General features: G+C 45.0%; 2 protein-coding genes across 4 annotated transcripts in view; one reads left to right on the top strand and one right to left on the bottom strand.

Annotated features, from left to right (window-relative positions):
* Positions 1-5,015, bottom strand: part of LOC109865385 (ubiquitin domain-containing protein 1-like) — a 14,035-nt gene extending 9,020 nt beyond the window's left edge. The window contains exon 1 of the mRNA XM_020453519.2: positions 4,221-5,015. Within this exon, the coding sequence (XP_020309108.1) occupies positions 4,221-4,308 (88 nt within the window). The 5' untranslated portion in view covers positions 4,309-5,015. The remainder of the gene's footprint in view (positions 1-4,220) is intronic.
* Positions 1,345-22,664, top strand: LOC109865384 (MMS19 nucleotide excision repair protein homolog). 3 transcript variants are annotated; one of them, XM_031799624.1, is made up of 32 exons: positions 1,345-1,545; positions 5,358-5,507; positions 5,978-6,026; positions 6,141-6,241; positions 6,339-6,424; positions 6,554-6,628; positions 6,754-6,823; positions 6,929-7,057; positions 8,703-8,764; positions 9,180-9,266; positions 9,477-9,551; positions 9,652-9,729; positions 9,865-10,003; positions 12,025-12,179; positions 12,477-12,546; positions 13,462-13,587; positions 13,827-13,908; positions 14,182-14,279; positions 14,407-14,568; positions 15,054-15,209; positions 15,429-15,522; positions 15,839-15,941; positions 16,098-16,175; positions 16,383-16,509; positions 16,596-16,702; positions 17,072-17,128; positions 17,262-17,448; positions 17,578-17,660; positions 20,081-20,245; positions 21,518-21,577; positions 21,718-21,818; positions 22,024-22,664. In XM_031799624.1, the coding sequence occupies exons 2-32, from the start codon at positions 5,420-5,422 to the stop codon at positions 22,052-22,054; spliced, it is 3,081 nt and encodes a 1,026-aa protein (XP_031655484.1). In that variant the 5' UTR covers positions 1,345-1,545; positions 5,358-5,419; the 3' UTR covers positions 22,055-22,664. The 3 variants fall into 3 exon arrangements, with proteins under 3 accessions (XP_031655484.1, XP_031655483.1, XP_020309105.1); XM_031799623.1 differs by lacking the exon at positions 1,345-1,545 and adding an exon at positions 4,743-4,845 and having other exon boundaries at positions 4,951-5,507; XM_020453516.2 differs by lacking the exon at positions 1,345-1,545 and adding an exon at positions 4,959-5,066.

Raw genomic sequence — 22,664 nt, 5'->3', positions numbered from 1 at the left:
TCAACATCAGATTAGCAAATAGTTTGGAAACGTGCAGGACTATTTCCAGGTATGCAGATATTGCAGCACTAGGCCAAGGAGCACCTCCACCCATCATGAATCCATGTTGCCGCAGCATTAGAGAAGCATTCCAGAGACATGACGCAATAGCAGGGTGTGCTCCTCATGTGGGGCTTGTTGAGGTTACGAAGGGGCAGATAATGCCACACTGGAGTGTTGGTAATATGCATTTTACAGACAGGACTGCATTGCAGATCACGTTATGTATTGTTTCAGGACACGAAGATACACTTGTGATGTAGCGGTGGGCTGTATGTGGCTGTTAAAAAGTAAAATCTTGGGACTTGGGTTCAAAATAATAGGTTACAATCTTACATCATAGCACCTCACTCCCCCGATAACACTAAATATAGGGCGGATCTGTTCCTAGAGGCCTACGGCCTGCTTTCACCCCTACAATGTCAATGTTGAAGTAGGCCAATTTCAGCCCTGAACCAACATTGCAAGTTAAAAGCATATCCGCAAGACTAGGAAGTACCCATTTCACAGACAGTACAGCCATGTAGGAATGAATTCTATGAAAGTCAAAACGAGGCTTGGGCCAAGCACAAATTCACTGTGAACACGTATAGTCACCCCTGTAATTGACAATCTTGTCGCCTTTTACAAAACACAGTCCTCCTCGACATTCTGCTGCTAAAGATAAAACTTGGCCTCGCCTGCCAAACCTCCACGGAACACCCAAAAAGCTGTTAGAAAACTGCTATCAACTAGGCTTAGCCCCAGTTGCTAGACAACTTTGATGTGGATATAGAGCTCCACAGTGGAGGTGTCATAATACCCATTCAAACCTAGCAGTCAAACAGGGAAATGGTTCCAATCATTTTTCCTATAGGGAATATTAGAAACACTTAAAATAAGGGCTGTGTTTCGTGTAGGCTTACCCTGGCATGAGGGATAAGGGGACTTGTATCAATTTATATATCACCTTAACCATGTAAATCTCTCTTGGACAAGGTGATGTATCAATATAGATAGAGAGAGATATATAAGTCCCCTTATCCCTCACGCCAGGGTAAGCCTACACGAAACACAGCCCTTATTTTAAGTGTTTCTAATATTCCCCATGGGAAATATGAATGGTGGGAAAATTATTATAACCATTTCCTTGTTTGACCGCTAGTTTTTATGGGTATTATGACTCATACTTCGGTACTCTATTGAAAGCAGGTGCTTCCACACAGGTGTGGATCCTAAGCTAATTAAGCAATTAACATTCCATTATGCGTAGGGTCATGTATAAAAATTCCCAGTTGGCCATTATTTTGGCTACCATGGCTAGAAGAGATCTAAGTGACTTTGGAAGAGGGGTCTTAAATGAGCATAGGGCCATTTAAAGGGGGTGTGTGTGTGTGTGTCATCAGATCTCAACCCAATTGAACACTTCTGGGAGATTCTGGATCGGTGCCTGAGACGGTGTTTTCCACCATCAACAAAACACCAAATTATGGAATTTCTTGTGGAAGAAAATACAAGTTGAATAAAGTACGTATTCATTATTTTCATAAGAATAGTTTTGCGTCACTCAATATAGGTTCAGGACATGCAGAATCTATGCCAAGGCACATTGAAGCTGTTTTGGCAGCCCAACGCCCTATTCAGACACTATGTTGGTGTTTCCTTTATTTTACATGTAGCTACAACATGACTTGGCCATGGTTATAATTAAACAAATTCTTACACCCAAAGAATAAAACAATACTTCCACCCACATATCTCACTGATCATCCCTAGAGCAAATACCTCATTTGGCTGCCTTTCCTTCCAGTTCTCTGCTGCCAGTGATTAAACTGAATTGCAAAAATCGCTGAAGTTGGAGACTTATTTCCATCACCAACTTTAAACATCAGCTAACCGATTGCTGTACATAGTACATCTGTAAATAGCCCACCCAATCTACCTACCTCATCCCCATACTGTTTTATTTGCTTTTCTGCTCTTTTGCACACCAGTATCTCTACTTGCACATCATCATCTGCTCATTTATCACTCGTGTTAATCTGCTAAATTGTAATTATTCGCTCCTATAGTCTATTTATTGCCTACCTCATGCCTTTTGCACACACTGTATAGACGTTTTTTTCCTACTGTGTCATTGACTTGTTTATTGTGTTGGCTTGTTTATTGTTTACTCCATGTGTAACTCTGTTGTTGTCGGTGTCACACTGCTTTGCTTTATCTTGGCCAGGTCGCAGTTGTAAATGAGAACTTGTTCAACTAGCCTACCTGGTTAATGAAGGTGGGGAAAAGAAATAAGGCAGCAAGTCCTTAACTTAGCACCCTGGTATTCATTTCTAGCCATAATGGGAGACATTGCACTGAGAAACATCGGTCTCCTCCTTGCTTTCACATGGCACACTGCATGCCGGCCTGGTGCACGCAGCCCCGGTGGAACAGTTGTCGTAGGGCAGTGGTTCGCAAACCTCTCCTCAGGGACCCCCAGACATTTCACAATTTTGTTGTAGGCCTGAACTCACTCAGGCCTGAACTCGCTCACTGACTCACGTAGTCAAGGGCTTGATACTTAGTTGACAAGTTGAATCAGGTGTGCTAGCTCTGGAATAGATCAAATACATGGAATGGCTGGAGGTCCCAGGGGAGAGGTTTGAGAACCACTGCTGTAGGGCACATGACATGACTTGTTCTTATTACCGGCCTGGGAGTGCCTCTAGTCTACCTGCATCAAACACTCACTGCTCCTAAGGCAGCGTTTCACAAACTCGGGCTGCACATTTTTGTTTTTGCCCTCGCACTACACAGCTGATTCAGATAATCAGCTGATCACCATTTGAATAAGCTGTGTAGTGAGAGGGCAAAAATACAAAATGTGAACCTCTTGGTTTGGTAAACATGGTCCTGAAGCCTCTACAAATCATTGTTGGCTCTTCAGTCAACTTTATAGATGAGGTCTTCTGATGTTTTTATTTAACTAGGCAGAACAAATAACTATTTACAAAGACGGCCTACACCTGCCAAACCCGCACGACGCTGGGCCAATTGTGCGCCACCCTATGGGACTCCCAATCACAGCCTGAATTCAAACCTGGGTGTTTGTAGTGACCCCTCTAGCATTGAGATGCAGTGGCTTAGACCGCTGCGCCAACTCGGGAGCCCTGTTGTATAATACGCCAAGGAAGTCTAATGGCACATTGTGACTAAAGACCGTACAGTATGAAGAAAGACAAACTGCTTCTCCAATAGAAATCCCAATCACACTTGAAGGTGATGTTGGCTAGGAAAGCTCATGCGTAAAAATGCATCATCGGGTCTTCACTTATTGACTTCTCAAACCCTGGGATGGTCTGTTTCGCATGCTTTCCCAGAAGTCTTGCGATGTTGCGCCTCTGGGTTTAGAAACTGTGTTATGACAGTCCCACAGTCCAGTGTAAGATTGCGTTTTCTAAATTAGGCCGAGGTGTTGATAGGTCCTATGTGGCAGAGGGATCTTACTGCTTTCCGTGTCCCTTGGAAGTTTCCAATTTGTGTTTCATTAGACCTAAGATATTTGGAGCCTGTATCTTTAGTCTTTATGCAAAGTGCTTTAGCAGCAATCTACATTCCATCAGTCACTAAACGCCAACCAACTATAACAGGTTAAACATGGCAGTCTGCTCCTATTTTCTGCAGAAAATAATCTTAGCAAGGTAATGGACTTGCACATGAAAAATCAAGATAACATTGTTGGTGAAGAGTCAGCTCAACTACTATGATGTATTATTGACAGTCAACCAATGGTGTTTTCCCTGATCCAATCAGGTTTAGCCTAGTTGTGTTGATAGCTATTTATACAGCCATCGGTTGGTACATTTTAGTAATTTAGCAGATGCTTTTATCCAGAGCGATTTACAGTAGTGAGAGCATACATTTTTTCTGTACTGGTAGAGGGGTAACAGGAAGTAACTCGTGTCCATTTGTGTCCTGCAAGATGGGGGAAGGGAAATTACAAATGTATCCTACAGTTATTTGGGCACAGTCCAGATTGGATACCCGTGTTATTAAGAGTGAGAACCTTAAGGACGAAATCCATATTTCTCCGGGGGTTAATATGTTGTAGTAATGAAATGGGTAGACACGGTACTACATGGTAAACATTTACCACGTAATGTGTTTAACTATGTTCCTATTCGATGCACTCAGACAACAAAGTTACCATTACTTACTTCCACGTTTTCGGTGTGCTCTTCCACTGCTTCTGGATGCTCCGTGGTCCTGTGTGTCCTCACGTTCTCGCCCAACACATCCTCCCATGATTATTATCAGTTGGCTAACTATGTCGGGGCCCCATTATAGCCAACCGCTACCTAGTTCCAAAACAATTAGATATAGCTAGATCCGCTGTACAAAATGATCTCGCTAGGTCAAGGTGCTTTTCTTGATAGTAGAGTCCACAAATTAACGTTAGATTGAATGTTAACACTGGTCGCACAACTAAATTGTAAGCACGGAAGAGCAGGCTAGCTACTTCTGCTTTATTATTGTTTGATGCGATCCAACATTCCAAAAGGAGTAGTCACGTGCAGACTCGCTAGCAAGCTAAACGGGATAAATGTCAACAATAATTGATTGCATTATGCCTAGACTGCCCTCTATACATTCTACTTAGACAAGTTAGCGTGCCAACTAGCTAGCTTCGTGGACAACAATTTGCTAAGCAACTTGTTAGCAAGCTCACATTAGATCGCTGGCTTGATAACTCGCACACCACCATCCGTCGTTGCGCGAGACAGACCTAGCTAATTTAGCTAGTTAACATTGGTAAACAACCTTTCACGTACTCACGACCAGGTAAGTATTCTAAACGGATAGCTTAGATTGTAAACCAAAATGATTGTTGATATGATTCTCCGTTTAACACCGTGGTCAATTTCAAACCTTTCTAATTTTTCTCAGGCAGGTTTTTAAATCCCCTTGTCTTCCTGGTGCGGGTAGCAACAGTAACTTTTTACGCCTGCGCGTGCTCAAGGCCAGGGGTGTCAGATTGTGGCACGTCACGACTTCCTCCAGGGGTGGGGAGCATCCCTTGAACAAATGAAAGTCATCAACCATGCCAAAACTAACTTTATATACATATTTTTTTTGCAGATGAACGGTCAAATGATAAATAGAAATATAAACATTTCCATATAACATTTCTTTAGAATATGCACATAGCCATGCAATTCCACAACAATTGTATGTATTATTTGGTTAGTAAAGAATGTACAGCTTTAATACATTGCAAAAAAAGGTTTTGCACATTTATGCATGGGGTTCAATATCATATTTGATATTATTACTTTTTTTGTGACTGCTCTCAGGGTAATCGCAAGAACTTTCCACGCATGCTCACTTCAGTTTGGTTGAACCAAGGCTGTTCGTGATGGCTGCGGGTAGTGCCTTGCTAGTGGGCTTGGTAGAAGAATTTGTTTCGGGACAACAGGACAGCAAGGCCGCAGACACCGCAACAGGTATTTCAGCCACCTTTCTCTCTGATTTGGTTTTTGAGATGAACGTCAATGAACGATACAGAAATCGCGCGTGACTGGTGGCCCAGCATGACTTCTGGCTAGCATGCTAGCTAGCAGCAGGCCATCAAAACTCTTAACGTTACTTTCTGTGTTTAACCCGTCATTGGTTCAAGTGCATACTACAAAAACCGACAACAACAGCCTGTTCAGTAGCTATCAACGTATACAAAGTGGCAATCAATGTCTTTAATGTCAAGCGAATGAACATATGTTGTTGGCCACAACTTGCTTGCTAACTTTCTAACCAGCCTGCTGTGAAAATGTTTTTTCTCAACATATTAGCACAAAGTGTCTTTGACATTAGACTCTGAACCCACTTCCCTGTCCCCTAAAAGTGTCTGCATGATATATCCTACTCATTGACCACTTGTCTTTCCTCTGGCTGAATAAATGCATTTTCCTTTGATTAGGACTCAAGGCTGGACAGTTTACAATACTACAGTTGGTTGAAGCGTTGGGGTAATGTTTAAGTTACATTAATCATTATTGTCCCAGTCACTATCATTGTCATCAACTTCAATGTCATGCCGTTTTAGCCAACACTAACACGCTGACCATCTTGTCTCTGTGCAGATTGCATCTGGCCAGCTCCCAACCCCAGACCCGAGCCCGTGGTGTCCAGCTCCTCTCCAATGTCCTGCAGCAGTGCCATGGAGACCTCACAGAGAGAGAAGGTGAACAGCACTATAACACATCTGTGTCGTTTTGGTTTGTGGGTGCTATATGTCCTGTCATTGGCTATTGATTATCATCTATTTGTTTTGCCCTCAGTGGACGTCCTTCTAGCGTTTTATGAGAACAGACTCAAGGACCACTATGTCATCACACCACATGTCTTAAAGGGGATGAATGCGCTGGTAAGTCTTAGTAGCCTGATGTTAAGTTTGACGTGAATGTTAGATAGAAATGCGAATATTGTCAAACGTGAACTGACAGACGAGTATATCTGGCCTATTGCTGACCAACGTTTTGAAATAACCTCTCAGACAAAATGCTCAGTGTTGCCGCCTGGGTCTGCGGTGTCCATTCTGAAATCACTCTTCCAGGACGTTCATGTGCAGGTGAGCACATCCAACCTGCCCTGTCACGTGTCAACTCTCCTAAATAATTAGCATACAGAGGGAGCCTCTATGTTTCTTATACTGCATTACCCCTGACCCTGTTTCTGCTTTCTGTGTCACTACAGTCCCTGATGCTGGTGGAGCGGTCATGTGTTTACAACATCCTAACCCAGCTTATGGAATCCAGAGAGTCAGGTAAGAGCTGAGCTAGAGTGGTAGCTATCATGGAGAAACCAGCATGCTCTGTATGTTGCTTATCTGCATGTTGTTGAATTGATGGACCACTTTCCCAACCCACAGAGCTGAAGGGCCTGGGTGCAGACTTTGTCTTTGGGTTTGTCCAGTCAGTGGATGGGGAGAGGGACCCACGCAATCTTCTCCTGGCCTTCCAGATCGCTAGGAAAATCATCCATGGCGGCTATGATCTGGGTGAGAACACACACGTTGTTATTCCAAACTTTACAAACGTGTTTTATGTACCTTTTTAGTTGTGCTGTCGTCTTGTGTTTCAATGTTGCTCAGGTTTACTGGGCATTGAGTGAACTTGTAACACTTTCATCTTTGTTTAATTGCTTCCTCAGTAATGAGGTGAAGGCAGGTTGTATTCAATCAGGAACAGGGAAATTACATTGATCAGCTGTGTCTTAGGAAAACATGCTATAACGACAAGCAGGGAAAAAAGACCCTCTAAACGTGTGCGGCACACAGGTGACCAAAACTCACCATCAACACGGTGTCAGGTAACAATATCGACACGGTGTCAGGTAACAATATCGACACGGTGTCAGGTAACAATATCGACACGGTGTCAGGTAACAATATCGACACGGTGTCAGGTAACAATATCGACACGGTGTCAGGTAACAATATCGACACGGTGTCAGGTAACAATATCGACACGGTGTCAGGTAACAATATCGACACGGTAGGTACACGGTGTCAGGTAACAATAGCGACACGGTGTCAGGTAACAATAGCGACACGGTGTCAGGTAACAATAGCGACACGGTGTCAGGTAACAATAGCGACACGGCGTCAGGTAACAATAGCGACACGGCGTCAGGTAACAATAGCGACACGGCGTCAGGTAACAATAGCGACACGGCGTCAGGTAACAATAGCGACACGGCGTCAGGTAACAATAGCGACACGGCGTCAGGTAACAATAGCGACACGGCGTCAGGTAACAATAGCGACACGGCGTCAGGTAACAATAGCGACACGGCGTCAGGTAACAATAGCGACACGGCGTCAGGTAACAATAGCGACACGGCGTCAGGTAACAATAGCGACACGGCGTCAGGTAACAATAGCGACACGGCGTCAGGTAACAATAGCGACACGGCGTCAGGTAACAATAGCGACACGGCGTCAGGTAACAATAGCGACACGGCGTCAGGTAACAATAGCGACACGGCGTCAGGTAACAATAGCGACACGGCGTCAGGTAACAATAGCGACACGGTGTCAAGGCGTGATATGAACTCTTGACTTTTTGTTGTGGATTAACCATGTCCTGGTTACGAGAAATGAAGCATTGGCTTCTGCTTGTTTAGTCTGTGGTGAGTGACGGATGGACAGAGACTAATTGAAGCTGAGTCATGTTTCGGAAGTGAACTTAGTGTAGTCTCGCGAGTGCTGCTCATGTTGTTTAGACTACCAGTGTCTTTCTCTCCGGTAAATGAAATTGTATCTGCAAATTGCAGAGATTAGGGTGTGCGGAGGCATGGAAAAACCTGCATGTCATGACTGAGAACAGCTCTCCTGAGAGCTAGCCATATGGAGCGGAGTTCCCACGTCACTGGTTTAGATTGCACATCCTGTTCATCCATTTCTGCTTGTACATGTTGGATGAAACGTATGTCTTGAAGCATACCAACTAAGTAGCACTGTGAATGATTTCATAAGGTGATCGCAAAAATATATATATATATTGCGTGGTGCCGCAACAACATTTTTGTGCGACCAAATCATGGGCTGGTGTCACCAACTGAAAGTGTTAGTGTTACATGTATACATCTAGCGGTTCATCTATCCGTAGACGGTAATATTATGTCTGTGTTTCTTTATTCAGGTAAATTCACAGAGGAGCTGTTTGAAGTTACATCCTGCTATTTCCCCATAGACTTCAGCCCGGTAAGTGTTTGTTTGTGCAGCTGTTGTGGACTTAGACCCGCCAGATGAACCTACCCAGGAGACAATGCGTATGTGACTCGCTGTCCTGTGTGCTCTGATACCTGAGCCGTGTGACACCGACTAGCATCTGGCAGAGGATTATAGGAAATGGATAAGCCCCGAGTCTAAACACTTTGACAGACAGCTTGTATTATTCCATTTTTTGGTGGGGGTGATTCAGATTGAGCTTGATAGTGGAGATCACTCAGAACAGTACTTGATGAACATTCATTTTTAAGAGTTAAGAGTATTAAGGAAGGTCTTTTGATGAGCTGGAACTAAGTTCATTCAATAAATAAAAACGGAATGTTAGAGTTGTTCCGTGTTTTGAAATGGTTGACATCCATGACTGTTCTCTGTGTGTGTCGCCACCCAGCCACCCAATGACCCCCACGGCATCACCCAGGAAGAGCTGATCCTCGCCCTGAGGGCTGTGCTCACTGGAACACCACGCTTTGCAGAGGTGGGGAAGACGTACTGTACTGCACACTACACGTCGCCTCTTCCCACATCTGCCGTGTCTGGCAAGCGAGACCACACAACATATAGCCTTTTAGAATGTTAAAGGACATCAGATATAGTCTTTGTGTATGTTTGTGAGAGACAGAAAGTGAACAAGTGAAAGCGTTTGGGTGTGTGTAGTCATGATTTGTTGATTGTCTCGCTTCAACAGTTCCTGCTGCCGCTGATCATTGAGAAGCTGGACTCAGATGTTCAGAGTGCCAAAGTGGACTCCCTGCAGACTCTGGTAAGACCATGTTTGTCACCTCAGATCATCTTTGTGGTTTATATATAAAGTAAATGGCATTCATGTCTTAATGAGCTGTGTTTCATTCCTCGTGTTGCAGACTGCCTGTGCTTCTGTGTATGAACATAAAGAGCTAGCCGAATTCCTACCAGGCCTTTGGGCCTCGCTGCGCCGGGAGGTGCGTTTCAATGAAACCTGGGGGGCTGGCAACATCGAAAATGACTATTAGAATTGTGTGAAAGTGTCTCAAACTGTACACGAGGCATCTTGATAGTCTGAATGGAGAGTTTGATTGGCCTCCATCCCTGTGCAGGTGTTCCAGACAGCCAGTGAGAGGGTGGAGTCCGCTGGTCTAGCTGCCCTCGGTGCCCTGACAGCCTGCATCTCCCGCTCCGTCCTCAACTCTGACTCTGAAGACTACCTCAATGTCTTTCTCGACTTGGTCCTCAAAGGTAACCCCTCAAACAAATCTGGTTCTGGAAACAGGAGCCAACTAATGTCGAAGGTGTTTGTCTATTTTGTTATTGTGTGGGGTCAGTGTATTTGGAAATGTGTGAGAGGGAGACGGACTTGGCAGTTGTTCTCCTCAGTGCTTACCACAGTAGGAGAGGTGTTGAGAGAGGAAAAAACAGAGTAAACTAGAACGCTATTTGGCCCTAAACAGAGAGTACACAGTGGCAGAATACCTGACCATTGTGACTGACGCAAAATTAAGGAAATCTTTGACTATGTACTGTGAACATAGCCTTGCTATTGAGAAATGTCTGCCTTTCTCAGCCTGTCTCTCAAGAGAAGACAGGCTATGTGCACACTGCCCACAAAATGAGGTGGAAACTGAGCTGCACTTCCTAACCTCCTGCCAAATGTATGACTATATTAGAGAGACATATTTCCCTCAGATTACACAGATCCACAAAGAATTTGAACAAATCCAATTTTGATAAACTCCCATATCTATTGGGTGAAATACCAGTGTGCTGTCACAGAAGCAACATTTGTGACCTCTTGCCACAAGAAAATGGCAACCTGTGAAGAACAAACACCATTGTAAATATAGGTTATACTTACGCTTTATTTTTCTATTTGCACATCATTACAACACTGTAAATATACATAATGACATTTGAAATGTCTTCATTCTTTTGGAACTTTTGTGTGTTTAATGTCAACTTTTTTTGTTTTATCTATTTCACTTGCATTGGCAATGTAAACGTATGTTTCCCATACCAATAAAGCCCCTTAAATTGAAACCTTTTTAAAATTGAGAGAGCGAGGTGGGGGAGATGAAACATCTCCACAGTGGCAGCTTGGCTACAGATGATGGCAAATAAATCTCAGGCTCCTTGCTACCTGTCTGCTCTCGATGCTTACTCGCAACCTTCCACCTTCGACTCACCACACTGTGCGTTATTTACACCCAGATAGGTTTATGTATACACACTTCATATAATCCAGCACAATGTCCTGATACTTAGAATATGTGGACATCTATAAGTACCTAGGTGTCTGGCTAGACCGCAAACTCTCCTTCCAGACTCATATCAAACATCTCCAATCTAAAATCAAATCTAGAGTCGGCTTTCTATTTCGCAACAAAGCCTCCTTCACTCACGCCGCCAAACTTACCCTAGTAAAACTGACTATCCTACCGATCCTCGACTTCGGCGATGTCATCTACAAAATAGCTTCCAATACTCTACTCAGCAAACTGGAAGCAGTTTATCACAGTGCCATCCGTTTTGTTACTAAAGCACCTTATACCACCCACCACTGCGACCTGTATGCTCTAGTCGGCTGGCCCTCGCTACATGTTCGTCGCCAGACCCACTGGCTCCAGGTCATCTACAAATCTATGCTAGGTAAAGCTCTGCCTTATCTCAGTTCACTGGTCACGATGGCAACACCCACCCGTAGCACGCGCTCCAGCAGGTGTATCTCACTGATCATCCCTAAAGCCAATCCTTCCAGTTCTCTGCTGCCTGTGACTGGAACGAATTGCAAAAATCTCTGAAGTTGGAGACTTATCTCCCTCACCAACTTTAAACATTGCTATCTAAGCAGCTAACTGATCGCTGCAGCTGTACATAGTCCATCGGTATATAGCCCACCCAATTTACCTACCTCATCCCCATACTGTTTTTATTTTATTTACTTTTCTGCTCTTTTGCACACCAATATCTCTACCTGCACATGTTCATCTGATCATTTAGTGTTAATCTGCTAAATTGTAATTATTTGCTCCTGTGGCCTATTTATTGCCTACCACCTCATGCCTTTTGCACACAATGTATATAGATTCTTCTGTTATTGACTTGTTTATTGTTTACTCCTGTTCACACTGCTATGCTTTATCTTGGCCAGGTCGCAGTTGTAAATGAGAACTTGTTCTCAACTAGCCTACCTGATTAAATAAAAAATTTAATTAAATACACGCGCCATCACCAATGTACCAACCCAGCCTAATGTTTTGTAGACTGTCAGCACCACCTGTGTGAGCCGGACCTGAAGCTGGTGTGGCCCAGCGCCAAGCTGCTGCAGGCCACCTCTACCGCCTCCTACAGGGCGAGCCACAGAGTTGCAGCCGCCATCATGCCGTCCCTCATAGAACAATACAACAGCCGAACACAAGTGAGTCACACCAGCCAGCTAGGTCATTCCATTTCCGTCAGTGTTGACGCTAGTCTCCCTTTCTTGACTGTTGGTAATGATTTGAGTCAGTTCCGCGAGTCAGATTTCTCACATTGTGTGTTTTGCTGGCTTCCCACACAGTCAAAATCAGAGTGTTACTGCATTGTAAGTCATGGCCTTTTGCTGACCCAATACTGCCACAGGACATGTAGGCGGCCCAGCCTGTTGTAAGCATCTTGGTTCTGGCTTGGTTCCTACAGAAATCTTAAATATCTGTCTGTGTCCTCCCCCGTGTAGTGTGCTCAGCGGCGCACCCTACTGGAGGTGTTACAGGGCTTCGTCCAGCCAGGGAAGTCTTCAGAGGAGGGTAAGTGTAACGTTCATTACTGTCCCGCTCTTTGTGCCACGTTCATCAGTCTAGGTAACATAATAAAATCATCTCTATCAAAACCCGTCTGACATGTCTTTTTTTGTTGTTGTTGCATGGGCTAACTCTCAATCCGCCACATCCTCCTATGTTGGCCTTGCGCATCTGCGGTGGAAGGCGGCCGAGCTACAGCAGTGTTTGTCAGCCCATGAGAAGTTGGTCTTCTCACGAAAACGTCTGTAATGATGGTGTTCTCTGTTTTGCTCTATGAGCCCCACAGTATGGGACTCGTTTAAAGTCAGTAACTCTGATGTGCCAATTTCTGTCTGTAATTTATGGCCTTTTAGTTTGAGCTACAAAGTCATGACTACACTATGGAAAGGGGTGACTCGTACAAACACGATGGTTTTCTTCATTTTCCTCTGACCCCACAAGTGTCCCTGAACTCGTCTGATTGTAACCCATACAAACCAATGGGTGTACGCAGGTAGTTCTGTGGGTTAAATATTTCGTCATTGCCCCCCCCCCAAAACGGCTTAGACTTTTCGAGATTTAATGTCCCCTGTTCCTCCTTTCAAGTTCTGCCTCTGTATCTAAACAAGTGATTTACAATGCTTCATTTCAGGGCTCCATTTGGAAGAGGTTTTGAAGCAGAACGTCGTTAGAACTTGCCCAAGCATAATAACTATTCATGCTTTAGGAATGATGAAAATATCCAGCCTTCTCTACTGTACAAGAACTCAGTCCCTCATGAAATGTTCCCTCCTGGTTCGTGTGATATGTGGCGGTGTGAATTATTCTATTAACCTTTTCCCACCACTCTCACACCTCTCCTTCTCTCCCTTTTCTCTCTTCCTCCCTTTCTCCTTCCCCACTTTCTTTGTCCCTCTCTCTCCCCCCTCCTCCTCTCGCCAGATGAGAGTGTGCTGTTGGACTTCAGGCAGTCACTTTGCAGTATAGTGTTCTCTGCTCTGTCTGAGAACAGTGCTGGGCTCCAGATCACATCACTGCGTGTGCTCACTGCCCTGAGCCAACAGACAGGTGAGACTCCTGACCTCGCAATCCCTCTTCCAATTAACATATACCTGACCAACACATTTGAGACCTTTTGAGCTCATCTCACTGCTACACAGGATTGAATTGAAGTCAGAATGAGTCTTTGTTCACATGCTGTTCAGCTTGTGGGATAGAGAATACATTTAATTGGCCATTCAGATTGTGTTACATCACCCCTTACTATGCTGAGACGTATAGGTTGACCTCTCCCACCTCTCTCCTAGTCCTGCTGTTAGAGTCAGATGTGGAGCTGGCTGTTGACCACCTCACCAGGCTCATCCTGGAGGAGGAAGATGCTAAAGTCAGGTTAGTACCTGTTTTCAGTTCTTCTGGGAAGGCAATCAGAAGTCGGTGGCCACGGTTACACAGGCAGCCCACTTCTGATCTTTTTTATTTCACTAATTGGTATTTTGACCAATCGGATAAGCGCTGATAAAGATCTGATGTGATTGGTCAAAAGGCCAGTTAGTGAAAAATAACCCATCAGAATTGGGCTGCCTGTGTAAACACAACCTGTGTGTGCCTAATCAATTAACACAAGGGTTTGGTTCTTCTCTCTGCCTCTCCCTGTCTGTCCAGCCTGGCTGTGGTTGAGTGTGCAGGGGCTCTGGCTGGTCTGCATCCTCTAGCCTTCATCTCTAAGATGGTTCCACGGCTGAAGGGGGAGATCTTCTCAGGTGGGTTAGGGTCAAAGGTCAAAATGAAATAATGTAAACAAAGGTCTTTATCATTACATTCCTTCAATGACATCATTCCAACCAGAGGAGGGTTACTGAACTGAACCCTTTCCTGTCCTGTTCCCAGAGTCCATGGCACAAGGTGACAGCGCCACGCCGTCCCAGAAACATTCCCAGCAGGCCGTGCGTCAGCGGTGTTTGACGGCGCTGGCTGCGGTTTCGTCCCAGCCCAGTGTGGTTCAGGAGAGCACACCTGTCCTGCTACAGGTTCTCACCACCTCACACACTGGTATGTGTCACTACCACACACTCTTCTGTCTTTGTATAGGTAGACCCTTTCTAAATATGTCTTATGTATCGTTGTATAGGTAAACTCCCCTATCTCTCTATGTTAAAGCTGCAATATGTTAACGTTTTGGGCGACCTGACCAAATTCACATAGAAATGTGAGCTATAGATACGTTATTCTCATTGAAAGCAAGTCTAAGAAGCGGCAGATCTCTTCTATGTGCACTATTTCGATGCTTCCCGTTGCCTTTTTGAAATGTACTTTCGGTTTTGTACGCCAGCTTCAAATAGCTGAAAAACATCATTTTTGTGGTGGTTGAAAATATATTTCCCAGCAGTTTAGATGGTACAATGGTTCCCTACACTATACATTGCTTGAACTGTTAGAATTCTATCAACAGGAAATAGCGGAGCAATTTCTGCATATTGCACCTTTTGTATAAGTAGACTCTGATGACAATGAAGATGTAATCTCACCCCCAACAGGCACTGGCTCGTTTTCATTGGAGGAGGTGATCTCTGTGTGCCACAATCTGCAGAGGATAGCAGAGCATGCCCAGGACACTGAAGAGACCGGCCGCATCTTCCATGACATCATCATTCCGCGCCTGCTTGGACTGGCCTTGCAGGCAGCAATGCGGGGTGAGAATATTCTGACCAACTAATGGATTCAGGCCTCTGCAACACATTGTAATGTTTTGATTAATGTAACCTTTATTGAACCAGGAAGTCCCTTAAGATAAGGAATCTCTGGTTCAATGGAGAGCTGTTCTGAAAATGAGTAGGTGTGTTTTGGCAAACTAAATGCAGAAGACCAAACTCTTTTTGACTTTTTTTTTCTGCTCTGTTTTATATGTGAAGGGTCCTCAGACCATCCGAGTCCTTTAGTGGAGGAGTCTGTCCTATCAGCCATGGTACCAGTCATCAGCACCACCTGTGCCCGACTACAGTCCCAGTGAGTTGGCATCACTGAGAGAGCCAGCCACCCAGTCAGACGAGAGACACACACACACACACATAATTGATGACGGCACATGTATTATGTCATATGTAAATATATTGGCTTGGTGCTAACCACTAGGGTTTTAAAACTCTAGGAACTTTTAATACATTCCCTGGTTTTCCCAAACTCCTGGTTGGAGGATTCCCAGATTCAGGAGGAAACAGGCAGGAAATCCAGATTCCTCCAACCAGGATTTCTGGAAAACAATGGGAGTTTATTGAACGTTCCCAGAATTTTGTAAACCTACTAAGCTCTGCTGTGTCACCAGACTGGCGGGCCAAACAGCCTCGCGGGCGGTGTCCCTCTTCCTGGATGGTGACATGTCCTTCCTGCCAGAGAATGCCTTCCCCTCCCAGATCCAGATCCTCAAGGTCAGGGTTCAATGCTAAAGACACCCAGCCTTCTCCTTTATCAAAATACACTACTACTGAGGATACTCAAGGGACAGGATGCATGCTGGGAGTAAATAGAGCATTGTATCTGTGAGTGGTACATTTAATGGGTTGTCCTTTGAACTTGTCCTCTAGAAGCAGGCAGGTGACTCCTGGCGCCAGTCCCAGATGGTGTGTCTTCTCATGGGCTGTGTGTGCTCACTGCCACGGAGTGTAAGAACGCCCTAAAATTTCTGCTACTCATCACAGGGCCTCAAAACCACACTGTAACCGTGTTTGTACTGTTAAATGTTCATACAATGGATATCGGTTTAACGCGTTACGCCGGATACTCGTATGTTGCATTCTTAAGATATCCTGACATTGAATGGCTTAATTTAGCCCGTTATCATTGACCGACTGACCGTGTGTCCTGGACAGGTGGAGGTTCCACAGATGGACAGGCTACTGTTAGAACTGGAGGAGCTGAGCTGTACCTGTGACCATCCCTTCTCCTACACCTCAGCCGCCAAGTGCTACGCTGGGCTGGTCAACAAGAGGCCTGCAGGTGAGTGCTCCAGTCCTGTCCTTGATCTGTCCTTGGTCAAGTGAATGTTGGTGAGATGGTATATTTAATGTTGTGTGTTTCTACAGGAGAAGCCCTGGACTCTCTGATAGACGGGACGTTAAAGAGGATCTCCACTGAGCTGGACTGTGCGTCGTCCTCGGTCCGAACGCAGGCGTTCACGCTGCTGCTCTGGGTTAGTATATTTTATCCGTTCACATCAGTTTATGATTTCCATGTGTTCTCTTTCGTTCTCCGTTCCCCTCAGCCCATACTTAGCTTACTGAACTCCCCCCCCCCGTGTCTCTAGACTAAGGGTCTCTGATACTCCTACGAACTCCCCCTGTGTCTCTAGACTAGGGGTCTCTGATACTCCTACGACCCCCCCCCCCCCCGTGTCTCTAGACTAGGGATCTCTGATACTCCTACAATCCCCCGTGTCTCTAGACTAGGGATCTCTGATACTCCTACGACCTCCTCTCCTTTGGGGTGAATGGTGACTTGCCAATTGTATGGTGTTCTGTCCATTCATTGATCAAGTTGTGCATGGCTTTCTTGTCTTTAGGTGGCCAAGGCTCTCCTTCTCCGCTACCACCCTCTGTCCACAGCCCTGACTGACAAGGTAAAGGACAGGAGTCCTCTGTCCTCCTACACACACAGTCTGTTGTTTTAATTGTTTTGTCTCTTCTCCCCTAGAAAAATATCTATACCTCAGTAACGTCACACACACAGCAATAACCCTGTGTCGTTCTCAGCTTTTCTCCTTGCTCAGTGACTCAGAACTGGGTTCGTTAGCTGCCGATGGATTCTCTCTCTTGATGAGCGACTCGCCGGACGTCCTCAACCGCGGTTGCAACGCCGACGTACGCATCATGTACCGCCAGCGCTTCTTCACCGAGAACTCGGCCAAGCTTGTCCAGGGCTTTAACTCTGCAGCCCAAGGTACCGGAAATGGACACATTTTCAATGCACTACAGATACTGTCCACGTGTTGAAACTTGTTAACCAGTTTGTGAGAGTCCTGTTCATTGTACCGATTCTTAACTCTCCCTCCCTTCTCTCCCTCTACAGAGAAGAAGTCTGGCTACCTGAAGGCACTGTCTCACATAGTGAACTACCTACCCAGACAGGTTCAGCTCACTGAGCTACCAGCGGTAAGTGGAGAGGACCAGTGAAACAGTATAGATAAGTGCAAGACAAGGGAGCAAAAACAGGAATATATTCCTTAAATATATCCCTTAAATCTGAAATCTAAAACACATATCTGAGAGAGGTGTGGTATATTGCCAATATACCATAGCAAAGGGCTGTTCTTAGGCACAACGCCAGGTGACTGGATACAACCCGTAGCGATGGATATTGGCCATATACCACAACCCCCCGAGGTGCCTTATTGCCATTATAAACTGGTTACCAACGTAATTAGAACAGTAACAATAAATGTCATACCAGTGGTCTGATATACCACTGCTTTTAGCCAATCAGCATTCAGGGCTCAAACCACCCAGTTTATACATCTGTGATGAGCATTATATCCCACTATGGTACTGTTACAGTGCCTTCAGAAAGTATTCACACCCGTTGACTTTTTCAGCCTTTTTCAGTGTTACAGCCTGAATTTAAAATGGATTACATTACGATGTGTCCGTGATCTACACCCAATAATGTCAAAGTTGGAATTTTGTTTGTAGAATTTTTTACGATTTTTTAAAAATGTATTTTTATTAAAAGCTGAAATGTCTGGAGTCGATAAGAATTCAACCCCTTTATGGCAACTCATACATTCAGAAGTAAAGGTTAATAAGCAAATAACTCCCATAATAAGTTGCATGGACTCTGTGTGCAATAATTGGGGTTAACATGATTTTTGAATGACTACCCCATATCTGTACCCCACACATACAGATAATTGTAAGGTCCCTCAGTCAAGCAAAATGATGTCACCATTGCCCTTGAATCTAAGCAATGTTGTGCTGCTATTTTTATTGACTCGGCTGACCATTCCATTATTGCTGGCCGGCTAAGGAGTATTGGTGTCTGATGGGTCTTTGGCCTGGTTTGCTAACTACCTTTCTCAGAGTGCAGAACATCTGCTGTTTCATCCACTGCCTGTAACCAAGGGAGTACCCCAAGACTCGATCCTCGGCCCCACACGCTTCCCAATTTACATCAACATAGCTCAGGCAGTAGGAAGCTCATCCATTTATATGCAGATGATAGTCTTATAGTCAGCTGGCCCCTCCCTGGATTTTGTGTTCAACGCTCAACAACAAACCTTTCTTAGCCCTTAACCCGAGTGGCACAGTGGTCTAAGGCACTGCGTCTGTGCTAGAGGCATCACTACAGACCCTGGTTCGATCCCGGGCTGTATCACAACCTGCTGTGATCGGGAGTCTCATAGGGCGGCACACAATTGGCCCAGCGTTGTCTCGGTTAGGGGACGGTAAGTAAACCCTCCCCTTTTGGCCCTCCCAAAAAAATACAACACTTGTGAACTTCCAAAACAAAGGTCATGTGGTTTGGTAAGAAGAATGCCCCTACTTGTGTGATTACTACCTCTGAGTGTTTAGAGCTTGAGGTAGTCACCTTATGCAAGTACTTTGGAGTATGGCTAGATGGAACACTGGCTTTCTCTCAGCACATATCAAAAGCTGCAGGCTGAAGTTAAATCTACACTTGGTTTCCTCTATCGCAATCGCTCCTCTTTCACCCCAGCTGTCAAACTAACCCTGATTCAGATGACCTTCCTTCCCATGCTAGATTACGGAGACATCATTTATAGATCGGCAGGTAAGGGTGTTCTCGAGTGGCTAGATGTTCTTTACCATTCGGCCATCAGATTTGACACCAATATTCCTTATCGGACACATCATTGCACTCAATACTCCCCCTTATCTGAGATGCTTACTGCAGCCCTCATCCTCCACATACAACACCTGTTCTGCCAGTCACATTCTGTTAAAAGGTACCCAAAGCGCACACATCCCTGGGTCGCTCCTCTTTTCAGTTCGCTGCAGCTAGCGACTGGAACGAGCTGCAAAACAAACTGGACAGCTTTATCTCCATCTCTTCATTCAAAGACTCCATCATGGACACTCTTACTGACACTTGTGGCTGCTTCGCGTGATGTGTTGTCTCTACCTTCATGCTGTTGTCTGTGCCCAATAATGTTTGTACCATCTTTTGTTCTTCTACCATGTTGTTGTGTTGCTACCATGTTGTCTGAGGTCTCTCTTTATGTAGTGGTGTTTCTTTTCGTGATGTGTGTTTTTGTCCTGTATTTTATTTTGAATCCCAGCCCCCATCCCCGCAGGAGGCTTTTGGTAGGCCATCATTGTAAATAAGTGTTAACTGACTTGCCTATTTAAATAAAGTACAAAAAAATACCAGGGATGTTTTCCAATGCCTCAAAGAAAGGCACCTATTGGTAGAAAATAAATAAATGAAAAAAAAATGACAAATCCATTTTAGTCGCACTTTGTAACACATCAAAATGTGTGACTACTTTCTGAAGGCACTGTATGTTAAAGATGTGGTGATGTCCTCCTTTTTATATTCTTCACTGTTTGGTCAGCTCCTGCCCCTCCTGCTAGAGGCCCTGTCCTGTCCAGACCAGGCGGTGCAGCTGTCCACTCTGTCCTGCCTGCAACCTGTCCTCATGGACCCCCCCTCCGCCCTCATCACTCAGCTGGAGGCGCTAGTTGGCCGCACCCTCACCCTCACCACAAGCCCTGCTATGGTACGTATCATACTTTGTCACTTAGTGTATGTGGACGCCTGCTCGTCAAACATCTCATTTCAATATCATGGGCATTAATATGGAGTTGGTCCCCCCCTTTGCTGCTATAACAGCCTCTTCACTCTTCTGGGAAGGCTTTCCATTAGATGTTGGAACATTGATGGGGGGGATTGCTTCCATTCAGCCACAAGAGTATTAGTGCGGTCGGGCGATTAGGACTTCATCCCAAAGGTGTTCTTCCAAACCAAACTTTAGTTAGGTCTACGCATTGGGGCAGGTAGCGTTATCCTGGCATCCGCCAAACCCAAATTCGTCCATTGGACTGCCAGATGGTGAAGCATGATTCATCACTCCAGAGAATGTGTTTCCACTGCTCCAGAGTCCAATGGCGGCAAGCTTTAAACCACTCCAGCTGACGCACAAACTGTTCTTGTGCTGACGTTGCTTCCAGAGGCAGTTTGGAACTTGGTAGTGAGTGTTGCAACAGAGGGTGGACTATTTTTGCGCTCTTTAACACTAGGCGGTCCCGTTTCACAGTTAACCCGGGCACCTCTAGCAGGGCAAAAATTTGACAAACTGACTTGTTGGAAAGGTGGCAGGCTATGTCGGTCCACGCTGAAAGTCAATGAGCGCTTTAGTAAGGCCATTTGACTGTCAATGTTTGTCTATGGAGATTGCATGGCGGTGTGCTCAATTTTATACAGCTGTCGGCAACTGGTGTGTGAAGTAGCCGAATCCACAGGGTATGTTATGAGACACCACACACACACTATCATTATAAACGTGACATATGCCAATGGGACAAGTATTGAGAAACCTAAATAGGAGTCAGATCTGAGCATCAGGCAGATATGTGTTCTCTCTGTGACAGTGTTGTCGCACAGACTTTGTATCTCATTCCTCTGTGCCAGAGGAAGTTGATTCAACCGTGTCCCCGCGAGCATTCAATAATATGCCATTTAGTAGACACTTATCCAAAGTGACGTACAGTCATGTGGTTCCGGGAATCTAACCCACTATCACTATAACCCACAATACATCTGTAAATGAAATGCTGCTTGACTGTACCGGTGTGGTCTTTAACCTGAAATGCAATTGTCATAAACCGCAGAATGCAACTGAGCGTTTTTGAAATCTGGACTATTCAGTATTCAGCTGCAACATGAACCAAGGTAACCTTGAGTACCATTGTCCCCAATCCCCATACACAGTGCTAAAACACTTATCTTCACTCACGAAGGTCGTTTTGTCTCTCTCTCCTCGTCCTCACAGAAAGTGCGGATAGCCTCTCTGCGCTGTATCCATGCCCTCTCCCGCTTTCCAGAACATGAGGTAAGACTCGGTCCTGGACTGCACAGAACCTCTGTCAGCCAACTGGCCACACAGATGGGACTTTAACAAGTGATTGTGATTGGCTTTAACAACCGATTCCTATAAACTGGTCATAAACAAACCCACCCTTCCTCTGGCAGATCATGCCTTTCCGTGCGAGGGTGCTGCGTGCCCTGGCTGTGCCCCTGGATGACCTCAAGAGGATGGTGAGGAGCGAGGCAGTGGTGGCACGCAATGAATGGTGAGGCATTAGATTTCCTCAAACATTCTCACAACTACAAGGGTTAGTCATTTAAATCTGTTGATGTAACATTGGTGAATCCTGTTCCATTTCTAACAGACCAGAAGTCAATATGACACAAAAGCTTAACAGTGAGAAAAACAGGCCCTGAATTTCTCTCCATTGTGTCAATGGAAGTTTATTACAATGTGTGTCTCATGTGAAGGTTCCTACTGGGGAGTCCAGGGGGAAGGTGAGTTTGGCCCCACCATTGCAGACTGGTTGTGGGAGGGGACAGAGGGACCGCCTGCTCCTGAGGAAGAGGCTTTGGATCCAGGCATGGGACCTTAGTTTTGCCCTTGGAGTCTGGGACATCTCACCACCACCCACAGCACTTCACCTTTTACACGTCCATTTTTTTGTACTGCCACTCTGACCACCACTGCATGGTGGCGTGGACCTATAGGTGACCGTCCACCATGAAAGGACTCAGAGCTGCACTGAAACAAGCTTGGCACAGAGAACCATTTCTAGCTACAATATAATGCCTTGAAAATATGATTTGCAAGTCTAACAGTTGACCTCACCCTGCCAGTTGTGTACGAGAGCTACTGATTTAAGTACATTTTACGTAATTGACTATCTAACCATAGAGGACAATATTAATGTGTTTAACATCCCTCGTGACGATGCCATTATGAAGAGTCAACATTGTATTCAGTATTGGAAGGATTGATGCAGCTGGCAGGCTGCACATTTAATTTCACTAGGCTAACTTTGAAACTCACAAGAACATATGCCGAAGATATGTGGACAATATTTAAATGTCTAACTTAAGCTGTCAATAAAACAATTTTTGTAAACGAA

The sequence above is a fragment of the Oncorhynchus kisutch genome, linkage group LG20, assembly GCF_002021735.2.
Source record: "Oncorhynchus kisutch isolate 150728-3 linkage group LG20, Okis_V2, whole genome shotgun sequence".
NCBI classification, from domain to species: domain Eukaryota; kingdom Metazoa; phylum Chordata; class Actinopteri; order Salmoniformes; family Salmonidae; genus Oncorhynchus; species Oncorhynchus kisutch.
Note: the sequence above shows the minus strand (reverse complement) of the source record. Positions and strands in the feature narration are given on the sequence as shown.